This window comes from Rutidosis leptorrhynchoides, chromosome 1 (genome assembly GCF_046630445.1).
Source record: "Rutidosis leptorrhynchoides isolate AG116_Rl617_1_P2 chromosome 1, CSIRO_AGI_Rlap_v1, whole genome shotgun sequence".
NCBI lineage: Eukaryota > Viridiplantae > Streptophyta > Magnoliopsida > Asterales > Asteraceae > Rutidosis > Rutidosis leptorrhynchoides.
This window is the reverse complement of record NC_092333.1, coordinates 390,568,036-390,580,834: the sequence shown is the minus strand read 5'-3', so window position 1 is coordinate 390,580,834 and position 12,799 is coordinate 390,568,036. Positions and strand designations below refer to the sequence as shown.

At 33.5% G+C, this 12,799-nt stretch overlaps 1 protein-coding gene across 1 annotated transcript; it reads right to left on the bottom strand.

The window, feature by feature from the left end:
- Positions 1–1,854: 1,854 nt before the first annotated feature.
- Positions 1,855–6,810, bottom strand: LOC139871305 (protein NRT1/ PTR FAMILY 4.6-like). The gene is made up of 5 exons (XM_071859035.1): positions 6,721–6,810; positions 6,412–6,629; positions 3,470–3,913; positions 2,926–3,053; positions 1,855–2,821 (listed from the first exon to the last, which is right to left on the bottom strand). The coding sequence occupies exons 1-5, from the start codon at positions 6,806–6,808 to the stop codon at positions 1,924–1,926; spliced, it is 1,776 nt and encodes a 591-aa protein (XP_071715136.1). The 5' UTR covers positions 6,809–6,810; the 3' UTR covers positions 1,855–1,923.
- Positions 6,811–12,799: the final 5,989 nt, after the last annotated feature.

Sequence of the window (12,799 nt, the reverse complement as noted above, 5' to 3'; positions counted from 1 at the left end):
CATAATATTGCATAATCAACAATCACAACAATCATACATAGGTCGGGGCATTATGAGCTATGTATGCAATCACAATTTTAATAACTACATTATTAAAACCTATATATGGCTTGTCCATGGTTACAATGCATGTGTATAACCATGGAATACAACAATCAACAATTATAATAAATATTCAAGCCATAATAATTAAATCTACAATTTAAAATAGTGATATTCTTTCAATCATATTTGTGCGTCATGAGGTTAAGTCAACAAAGTTGACTTTCAAAACCATAAAGGTTTTAACTTTTACCAATTCACCACAAAGCTAAATCTAAAGAAAATCATGCGACAATTAAGATGGTGTAAAAGCGGCTCGGATACCACTGATGGAAAACCGTGTGTACTTTTAAATTTTATAAACGCAGCGGAACATGAAAATAAACATATTTTTATTTAATAATAAACATCTTTTATTATTTATAATAAACTTTCAAGTTAAAGCATTCACACGATTAACGATCCCAACAAGATCCAATTACACCACTAATAATTGTCAACTAATAAATTCACAAAGAGGAGTTTAGATATACCTTTAGTAAGCGATGCAAAAGTGGTAGAAACAATTGTCCACTTCTAGGTTGAAACATATATTTAAAGTGTATGAATATCTCTATGGTTGATCCACACAGCACGTCGAGCGACACCAATCAGATGCTAGTTCGTATATAACCCAAAGTAATAATTAATCAAACACTTTGATTAATTAATTAAACAAAGTTGAATGCTCAAATTCGACCCTATAATTCTGACGAGTTATATTTGACAAGCAAAGACAACTTTTAGATCTTCAAATATAATGAAGAAAGAATTAAAGATACAAATTCCTTTTCTCCTTTCACCACAAACACACAGAATTAAAATAGTTGACCTCCTTTCTTTCTTTTCTTTTTCATGAGTTAGAATTTCAACTGAATGGTGAAAATAATATATATATGAATTCATGTACGAAGTATAATATTTTATTTATTTTCTTTTCAACAAAAAATAAAAACATGTGAACCAACTTTTGACTTATAAGGCCCAGTTATTTATCTCTTAAAGATAAAGAATAATCTGAACCAAATCTTAAGACAAATCTTTTTGGGAGCAAGTCATCGTGGAGTTGTTTAAAAGATACCGAGTAATATTTAACTTATCTTTTAACTTTATAAATTTATCAAATAAATTGTGATCAAATAGTCATTGAGCATTTGATATTTAATTAAATCGTATTTAATTAAATTCCATTTTTTTAACTATAGGTTATAATTATATATCAACAATATATAATAATTGAAAGGTGTCTAAATGCTAAAGTGTGTGACCCCATAGGCTTGTACATAATCGGTAGTATAGATTTGTGTTATGACGTGCACACTGAACCAACAAAGGATAGGTCGGTTGGAAGTTGCAGGTTTCGGACGAGGAGTTGAAGTTGGCCAGTAAAATCATTGTATGGTTACGATGATGGAAAATCAAAGGAATCAAAGAAAAAATTGGGGGTAAATTTAGGTTAACTTTCCAATCTTTTTTACCTTTTAATCTAAAATGTATGTTGATGTGTAGCTTTTGTTATTGAACATTAATTATTAATTTGATGATAATATGAATTGATGTTGTTTTGACTATGGAGTTTTTATTATCTAACTTTATACTAATTTATAGACCAAAATTTAATAATCGTATAATAATTATAGTCTATCTCTTCGTGCATACAAAAGATGTCTATTACCAACCAAATTATACAACTTACCACCACTTCTCATTCACAAACACGAATATTAAGTTAATTACATTATAATTTAATTTTAAAAAAGAGATTACTCCGTAAAACATATAGCCAAGAAAATATAAATAAAATTGAAGTTCAAACATAAGAGCCTTGATATTAAAGGATTTTTATTCCAGCTCCCTTGTAGAATTTAGTGTCTTCAACTGACATGTTTCACGAGACTCATCATCAACATCAACACTTTGTGCCCTATACTCATATCTCCTTGCAAAAAACACATAAATAACGAAATTGATCAGACACAACACAGCAAGTAGCCAGTAAAAGTTTTCCAAATGATTCCTGTTTATATTATTTCCGGCTAACCATCCCCCACTTTTCGTAACCCCTTTCGTCTCATGGTTCACAATATTCACTATTATACTACTCGTAAAATAGCCAAGCGCCATTGCGGTCCAAAGAAAGCAAGACGATATAGACTTAATTGATTTCGGTGCTTGTGAATAGAAAAACTCTAGTAGTCCCACAAACGTAAACATATCCGCTATACCAAAAACAAAATATTGAATCGATAACCAGAACACACTAATGGGTAACGGTTGAAGCACTGGGATCGCGTCTAACATGTTATGGTCTCTTGCAACGTTTTTACGCTTTACTTCCATTACACCCGCAATTGCCATTGATATTGAAGCGAGAACAAGCCCTACTCCTACTCTTTGCAAATAAGTTATTCCGGTTGGGATACCAGTAAATTTACGAATCAAAGGTACGATGAGTTGGTCGTAAATTGGTATCAGAAACAGGAGGAATATTACTGGAATAATTGGGAGCGATGCGGGTGGCATGTTGAATGAGTTTGTGAGCTTAATATCCATGGTGACACCTTGTTGAACTGAAAACGTTTGGAGTTGAGCTAAGCAAAGTGTCATGATAATGCTACAAAAGAAGATTGGAACCATTGATAGTATTATCTTTGCATTTTCAACTTGTGTAACCGTACAAAGTTTCCATGGACTTAAAGATCCTGTGTTTTGTGTTCGGATTGCTGCTTTGTCTAGCCATCTATGTACGAAATATATACCAAAAGTACGCTCAATAAGTCAGGCAAGAAGTAGTTAAATTAGAATTAGAAAAATGAAACTAGTAGTTTAGATTCAAAAGTTAACCTGTAAGTATCTCTATGAGGTAAAAATTCTTGATGAAGTGCAGCTTCGTTGTCCTTGGGGTTCTCATATAGTTCGGAAGGGTCCTTAGGAAGTTGAAGGTTTCGGTTTCTAATGGCTGCAACGTAAACCTAAAATCGAAAAGTGGTTAGAAATAAAGCTTGAACTATATATACAATAACATGAACACTTTTTTCTAAATGACATTTCAATCTTAAACGCGAAATTGAATACTGAAATGAGAATACGAAAAATTTTTCAACGCAGATTTGAAAATTGAAACGCAAAACTGAAAACTGAAACAGGTTTCGCAAATCTGAAATAAAACGTGAAGCCGCATATTAAAACGCGTATCAAAAAAATTCGAGAAATGGGTCTCGACCCAACCCAATCCAATTCATTTAGACCAGACCCGCTTGACGCGTCTAAAAGTTCAGACCCATTCGACCCATGACCCGTTACGACCCAAAACTCGTTCAGGTCTCGACCCATCCCAACCCGTTTGTCAGGTTCACCTAACACATAAAAGGTGTGTAGTTGCATATACCTGTAAAATATCTGTAATGGCACTGCTTCCATGCACAACATATATACGATAGTACGGTAACCCCAAAATAAATACGAAGGCACCCACGAACATGACGATCAACGAAAGCCCAAATCCCTTGTCGAAACCTTTGTTGTCTTGAACCCACACAAAGACACTAAGACTAATTGAAGCTCCTAAAGCCATGCTTAGTAAAAAGGCGTTGAAAAAAGTTGACATTTGTGTGGACTCTTTTGGGTCTTTTTCGTCAAACTGATCAGCTCCATGTGATGGCAATGCTGCTTTTATGCCCGCGCCACCAGCAGCGAGCAAGTAGATCGCAGAGAATAGTAAAACGGCATTTGCTCCGCTTACGGTTTCACAGTGTGATGTTGGAAGAAAGACGTTACAAACAGGTGGTTTATACTTTGGATAGTGAGCTTGGAATGTGAGCATTCCAAGTGCCTACAATAGATAATAGATAAATTAATGAAAGGGAGTTTGAGTTAGCCTTTTAAAAATTATTATGCATTTAAGATAACTAGAACTAAATAGTCAGTTGTATTAAAACGTATCAAAATGCATTATAAATTAATAGTGTTTGAATTTAATAGTACTGTTTGACAGCGCAATAATTAAATAATGAGTCTCTTGAGTGTTTAGTAAATCTAATTATTTGTTAATTTATCAAGTAAAACACAATAATTTAATAATCACGTTTTATTGCAGAGGTGACCTACTTTTTACATTTTCACGTTTTGACTTTCTTAAATCGCAATTAATTAAATTTTTTTTTTTTAACTTGCCAAATAATACTAGAAAATGGTTTTTATGTTTTGAAAACATGATTATCAAATAATCATGTTCTAGATGTTTATACGAACACTCCCAAATTAATCATTAAAACATGTTAAGGCGTATAACCCACGTCGTGGGTTGTCCATTTGGTAAAAGTCACGACTAAAATATTGGGTTACAGTGCTGGGGTTTGGGCGTGGGAAGACAAGATGGGAGAAAGTCAGAAAGCCATGGGCTTGTTTCTTATTAGCTGAAATTAATTTTTTTTTATTTTTAACTTATTCTTTTTACTCAATTTTCAATCATATATTTACTAAATAATTACAACTAAATAATTACAACACTACTAAATAACACTCTCAATCATATATTTACTAAATAATTACAACTACTAAATAACACTCAAACCTACGACAACAGCCCACTCACGCTAGTGTAACAATACTCTTAACTAGAAACCAAATTCCAAGTGCCTAAAATAGATAATAGATAAAAAAAAATTTAATCATTAATCGGAAACCAAGATCATAAAAGCTAAAGGCCCGTCCCATATGACTACTGTGCGTATGATCTTCTTGACTTACTTTTGTTTCTTTGTTTTTTTTTTTTTTTTACTTAAAGTGAAACCTCTTCTGGTATATATTTCTAAACTTAGCAAAGGATACCAAGTTCGAAACTAGACCGATAATCGATCGATTTAATTATTTGTAATAAAACATTTAATCGGAAAAAGTGTTTAGATATTGTGATGTTCGAATCTAATATATTAGCACGAGGGGTAAATTTTTGTTTTTTTATCAGCTCTTTGATAAAGCAAATCTGTCAGGAAAATATTTTTGAAGTAATTTGATATATTTCAAGGAGTAAATTTCGTGTTATGAGTCATGCTACCCTTATGCTACCCTTGGACATGGATGATATGTTTTTTTTTTTTTTTTTTTAACAGCAGTTCAAGATTATCCGGAGGAACTAAATCACTCACGCGTTGATCTCCCGCAGTTTCATAACTCGTTCTAAACTATTGTCCAGGAGAAAATCCGGCCTAATGTGAGAGAATAGGCAGTAAAACTCCTCCTCCCCAATGCTCTCGCAACGCGATTTGCAAATATTAAAACATAACTTTTAAGTGTAATTCAAATATTAAAAGATAACTTTGTGTGCAATGCTATATGTATACAACTATTTTTTATATATAAACAACCGAACATGTTTTAAAGTGTTGTATTATACAATTTATTTAAAGCATGTTTATATAAAAAAATAGTTGTGTTACTTGGAGTCAAAAGGGGGTGGCGATGGCTAGAGGAGTCTTTACTGTATATTAACTTATTAACTGTACTTGACGACCAAATTTTTTAATGTACTCGTACGTTAAAATTCGATATCTTCAACTATTATGCATTCATGTTAGATTTTTCAACTTTTTTACATTCTGTCCGTGTCCAAAATTTAATGGATCTTCTACTAACGGTGACCCCTCAAATATTTGAGTTATTAGTGCAATTTTTATACGAACATTGTGTTGTAGCTCACGTGGCAGTGATCTTCCTCTCTTAACGAGAAGTCAGGAGTTTGACTCCCGTGGGGTGTAGCATTTTGCCCATTTACCCTTGAATTTCACCCAAATGTGCCTTTCGCACATCGCGGTGCGGGGGCAGTTGGTGATCCCGTACTGCTGTTAAAAAAAAGTGTAATTTTTATAGGGAGTAAATGTTTAATACATGATATGATTTTTAATCCCTTTGAAAAGTTTCAAGTTTCGCCACTTATGATATGAATCATGATTTGAAGTTTATGATTTTGAGTTATGGGTAAACAACTATACAATCATAAGTTATTAATCACTATATAATCACCATCGTTGAATAGTTATCACGACGGATTCAGAAATTTTTTTCGACGAATTCAACACGTTAAAAATTTGAAAAAAATATAAAAACGAGGACAAAACGTCGAACTTTAACGAACGTATACCTTTAACAAATAAATACACTACAAAAAAAAAAAATTCAGAGAGCGGCCGACCCCTGCTAACCCTTAATAGAACCGCCCTTGTTTATCAATAACTTGATCGAGAAGGTTTATAATCTCGTACTGCGAAGACAGAAGTCTCTACACAGGTTGTGTCATAACGAACTTAACAAAAAAGGAAAACGAAGACTTACCACACATTCCACAAACGCCGCAACAAGAACAGTTCTAAAACGGCCCAAGTAGGCATCAGCAAGAACGGCCATAACGATGGAAAGAATATAATTTGTACCCATGAAGTTGGTTAAGTGGTTTGCTGCTTCTGATATGTCATAATGCATTACCGAATTGAAATATGTCACTAAGTTCACTGCCAGTGCCAAGTTTGCCATGTTTTCGAAAGCGTATGTTGCTGCAAATTAAACACGAATGAAACATAAATTAACCGTGATTAATTTTATTTTATTTAATACATAAGCTTTCTATATATAACAACAAAGTACCTAATATGAGAACCGCAACTCGCATGCCACCATGCTTATTCTTTGTGGCAGCTCTTCCTTTCCAGTCTACCTTACCTTCAATGGACATATCTTTTTCCTGATAATTTGTGACAAAACATGGAAATTAGAAATATGTTTAATAAATCAAAATAAACATTAGATATAGATGGAATATATATACTACAGTGACGTCCATGATAACTAGTACGTGGATCTTGCGGCTGCCACAAGATTGAGCAAGAAGTGATATAACTATATATGATGAAAGTATCTATATTTAGTTTCAAGCATATATATAGGACATATAAAATACAAAAAGAATTGTTAGTATGATATGGTAGCTGCTTGTATAAGAATTTAAGTGATAAGGGCATTAAAGTAGTTTAACTCAATAATGATTAATATGACGAAGTCTATATGACCAATCATTGAGAACTATGTAAAGTAAGTGATAACCGAATAAAATATACTCCTATATGGGTAATGATCTTTGTTGGTATTAATACGCTGTAACAAGTTGTTAATCCATTAGTATATACTCCGTACACTACTAGAAAATCGATTTTTCCGGACGACACTTTTTCGGACGACATATGTCGTCCGCGAAAAACCACTACTGGGCAAAAAAAATTATGCTTTTTTGTCCACTTTTCCTGAAATGTTGACCGGATTTTCCCGGACGACCCCATGTCGTCTGTAAAGATAATAATAAATTATGTTCAGACTTTCCTGGAAAAAATTGGCTCCATAAAGTGTAAAGTTTCGCGCGGTTTTTATTCCCGGACGATATGTCGTCCAGAAAAGTCTTTAGGGACGACAAATCGATCTGAGTATTCTGCCTACTTATACACCATCATCAACACTCATCAACACATATCTAACACCATATATCCACTTAAACTCCATTATCATACTTCTAAACTCAAAATGGTGACCCTTCCGCCGATGATTGTCTCAATCGAAGTGTATTACGGAAGTGAATTTCGTAATGAAATGAAACTTTACGATTATACGCGTTGTTCAAAAGCTACGTTCAAAAACATTGACGTTCGCGACGTTGGTTTAGAGGAGCTTTTAACCTTTTTGAAAGAAAATGTTCCGTTCGAACACACGAACGTCTTGTTTTATGAAGATGATTGTGTTCCGGAATTGTCCGCCACATATCTCCGTACCGACGATCAGTGGAATGGTATAAAAGAAACCCTGAATTGGCGTTCTGCTCGCATTTCTCTTTATATAGATTTGGAAGATGAAAAAACTTTTTTGACTTTCCGTTAAGTTAGTTAAGTTGGGTATTATTTGTATCGTTTGTATTTGTATATTATTTGTATCGTTTTTATTTGGGTATTATTTGTATCGTTTTTATTTGTGTATTATTAATTTGTATCGTTTTTATTAGGTATGTTGAATGAAATTGTTATGTTGTCATTTTTTTTGTTTTCAAGTTGCTATAATTAAAACGGATTTTAAGTAGATAAATTGATTATTATATAAAGATTGTGAATTAAACGCAACAAACGACAAACATTAAATTAATATAATGCAAAGTTACCGAATTAAACACACTTCAATGATAGGTAAAGTACTTATCAGACGTCGTCCAACATATCCTTCAAGCACACGACTAAAATTAAACACACTTACTAAAATTAAACACACTTACTGAATTAAACACACTTCAAGCACACGACTACAAAGTTACTGGTATTGAAACACACTAATAACGACGACGAGGATGACTATGAGCATCCGACCTAGTGGACGAATTTTCAGAACCTGAACTCGATGTTGCAGAAGTTTCAACAACGAAGGACCTGTCGATAGGTAATGTAGTTACCAGATGTCGTCCCACAAGACCTTCAACCACACCAATATTAGTAAATAAACGATTCAGAAACGCTCTGCACGGAAGAGGTCTTGTTTCTACATAATGAAGCTCGTTCATTCGGGAAGCGACCAAATGAGCAATGTTTACTTCAATGTTGTGAGTCATGCACCAGTGAAGACAGGCTTCAGTCATTGACAAACGAGTAACATTTGGTTCACAATGATAAATGTTACTTCTGATAATTGCATTTCTTGTAGCAATTTCAGGATGGAGATAATTGTCAAGGATGCCCGTACGTTGTATGGTCTTGTATGGAACACAAGTACGACATATAAGTTTGGTCATTTGATGTGGTGGAATATCCTCAGGAAGAGCTCCAAGTTCTTCACTAGGATAATAAAAATTTGTACCACCATATGGTACGCCTAATAGCTCGCCGAATTCTTGAAGACTATACTTGTATGGAATATCAAACATTCGAAACTTCACTATTTGTTCATTAATGAATTCAAAGTTGGAATAGAATTCATGCACGAGTGCAGGAAAAAAGGTAGAATCAACCAAAAGGAAATGAAACCAACCCATTCTTCTGAATTCATGGTCAATCTGTGGAAGTTCTTGAAGATTGACTTCGCGACCTACACTAATTTCCCTACCGATCATTCTAGATCGGTTGTACTCACGATGTGCAGGTGGATATTTTGGTGGAGCATATGGATCATAAGGGTGATTCGTAGTGTTATTATAGAGAGAGAGAGAGAGAGAGAGAGAGAGAGAGAGAGACTTGAATGGGTGGATGAAAAGGGTGTGTAAGGCTATCCCTTAAGTAGGCATAAACTGCCATCAATAATTTCCCGCACAAGATTTCCCACCAAGACTTTCCAGCCCTTGGTTCCCACCAAATCTAAAGTAACAACGTAATGTAACAACGTATATCGAAGTGTATTACGGAAGTGAATTTCAAAAGACAATACATCAGTTACAAGAAAATATTAGTAAATAAACAGTTGCTTCCAAAAGAAAATACTTCATTTACTTCCAAAAGACAATACATCAGTTAAGAGAAAACAAAATTACTTCTGAAATTACATAATTTACTTGAAAATGAAACACAACACAAATGCTAACAAGCTACAAATTAACATCATTTTCAATCTTTTTGTTTGACGTTTTGCGGTTTAGAGATTATTTAGGGTTTAATTAGGGTTTGTTTAAAGTTTAGAGATTATTTAGGGTTTAATTAGGGTTTGTTTAGAGTTTAGGGATTAATTAGGGCTGAAGCTTGAATTAGAAACTGAAACACATAAATTAATTAGATATTTCTACCATTAAATGGAACTTCCAAACTACAACACAATACTTTCAAAAGAAATTACATCAGTTACTTGAAAATGAAACACAACACAAATGCTACAAAACTAGAAATTAACATCAGTTTCAACATTTTTGCTTGACGCTTTGCAGTTTTGAGTGAACGTTCTAGAGCTCTTTTGGACCTTAACAATTCTGATATCACTTCAAGCGCCCCATCAGGCCAGAGCGGATCAATCCAAATTTCTCGCCTTTTACAACGCTCATGCTTCAAGTGCCCAAACCTACCATCACAACCATAATATCGTCCACCATACTGGTAATCATCCGACAAGCAAGTTTTGACCACCATATTTGAAGCACAAGTTCGATAAAATTTCACAACAAAAGTTTCTTCTGGACCACACTGGTAATCTTGATTCATATTATTGCAGTCACATAGTGTTGTGATTAGTGGGGTTATTATATAGAAGAATTTTCTCGCCCAAAAGCCACCATCTATTTTCCCGCCCAAGATTTCCCACCTAAAGTTTCCCACCAGACCGGATCGTTTAGGGTTTAATTAGGATTTAGGGGTTTATTTAAGATTTAATTAGGGTTTAAGTAGGGTTATATTAGGATTTAATTAGGGTTTAATTAGGATTTGATTTATATAATTTATAAGTAATTAAAAAATATATTTAAGTGATTATAAGTAATTTTTAATTAATTATATAAGTAATTAAAAGTAATTTTAAAAGTAATTAAAGGTAATTTTAAAAGTAATTAAAATTAATTTGGTAAGTTATTCAAAATAATTGTTAAGTAATTTTATAATTTAGAAGTAATTAAAAATAATATTTAAGTAATCAAAACAATCCAACAAAATCTAAAAGAGATGTCCGGCGATTTTGAGCGATTTCGAACGATTGCTAGCTCTTAAATCCATCCTAATCTTCACTCCTAAAACACTAACAAAGGTATGTTCTTCATTTATTTTTTATAAATTAAAGTTTGGTGCTTTGAGTTATATCTGTTAAATCCGAATTTATGACGTTATATTTTGAAGATTGTTGTGTGTGATTATGTTTAGGCTCATGAATTTCATGCTTAGTTTGTTAATTTGCTTATGTTTGTTGATTCCTTGATTATATTTGGTCCTAAATCCAAATTTAGTTAGTAAATTGATGGGTTTGGTGATGAAAGTGTAAAGAACATTTTTAATTCTATATTTATTCCAAATTAATATTTTTTTAATTAATATAAACTGAAAATTAGAAAATTAGATATATATCTAGTTAGTAAATTGATGGGTATAAGTATAAGTATAAATGTTATTGTTTATGTTTATGTTTATGCTTATTGTTTTATGAACATTGTTAGGTTTAATGGTTAATTTCGATATAGTTGTACCTTAGGTTCGAAATTAACTAATCCTATAGAATCACAGTCCAAGGCTAATTTATTAGAAATTTACTTTGGAAGGTCCCGTTTTTGGGACTACTTTATGTGTATATTGTCTCTTTTAGGATATGAATGCGTATAACGAATTTACTAGTTACGAAAAATTTGGTACACATTTTCCCTTTACTCCTACAAATATGCGTTTAATACGACATATTTGGGAAGTTTAGGGGAAATGCTGCCGAATTTTTTCTAACTAGTAAATTAGTTGTACACATCCATAGTTGAGACAAAACATTCAGAGAGTGGGTTAGGTTGCCTTCCATAGTTGGACCACCCCGCATTGATTATAAATATAACAAGTGTTTTTAATTTTAAAGTTTTTTGCTGTTTTATACTTGGTAATATTTATGACGATTAATAAGAGTTGGACTACTATACGACATTCATTTCATCCTGACTTTATCATTGGTCTTGATGCATTTATTGAGAGGTGTAAAAACTATTTGGATTCGCACGATAAGTATAGTTGCCCATGTAAACATTGTGGTAATACGGTTTTTCTTAAACCTAAACATATAAAAGATCATATAATTAAAAATGGGTTTGAACCCTCGTATACTATGTGGCGGCATCACGGTGAACTACCACAACCACCCGAAGTACACAACACAACAGATACTCTAAGAAATTTCGTGCACGATATTCAGTTGGAGGAAGTTCCTAATTTTGTGGAGGAAGGTCCGAATGACGATGAGACAATGAATGACACGACCGCAACTGGTCTTGAGGATTTAATTGACTCCAACAAAACCGAGCTATATCCTGATAGCAAGTTGTCCTCATTAGATTTTTTAGCCTAGTTAACACACCTTAAGCTACCTCAAACCATTACAGTGCCTGCAATGTGAATGGTGTCAGGTTTGTGGTTAGCAATCGCGATGATCGACGCACAACACCAAATAATGGAATTACAACACTCGTAGATGCCGGTGGTCCTATCTCTAAGTATTATGGTCGGTTGGAAGATATTGTTCAGTTGCATAATGGTGGTGCATTTAGTGTTGTGTTATTCAGATGCCGGTGGTTCAAGATTTAGAACACCCGGAGTCATAAACGTATAGTTACAGTGAATAACATAACTAGTATTGACACGAAAGATGAGTGGTACCAAGATGATCAACACATTCTTGCAACACAAGCTCAGCAAGTCTTTTACATTGACGATCCTTCCAGAACTTCTAGCAGCTGGAAGGTCGTTCAGGAGGTAAATCAACGAAAGCTCTGGGATGGAGACATTATCGAAGACACCATACAGGATGTTGTACATGACACCAATTCATCTGATCTTAACCTTGATGCTGATTTAGATAATATGACTTATACAAGTATGAGTGTACCCGGAGAATCAACACTAATTCAGTTTAATCCACCAACACATGAAGTTAATGATGATGATGATGATGATGATGATAATGATTTCATTTGTGATTTAGACCCTTTTCCCCTTCCTCATGACATATGTGATGATGATGTGGTGGCTGACGATGAGCTAAA

What these genes read in the sequence shown, in the direction of transcription:
- LOC139871305 (XM_071859035.1), bottom strand. Translation starts at nt 6,808, where the DNA reads ATGTCCATTGAAGGTAAGGTAGACTGGAAAGGAAGAGCTGCCACAAAG. An exon ending in AGTTGCGGTTCTCATATTAG is followed by an intron (nt 6,630 to 6,720) that starts GTACTTTGTTGT and finishes TTTAATTTGCAG; the next exon opens with CAACATACGCTTTCGAAAAC. An exon ending in CCATTACAGATATTTTACAG is followed by an intron (nt 3,054 to 3,469) that starts GTATATGCAACT and finishes TTTCGATTTTAG; the next exon opens with GTTTACGTTGCAGCCATTAG.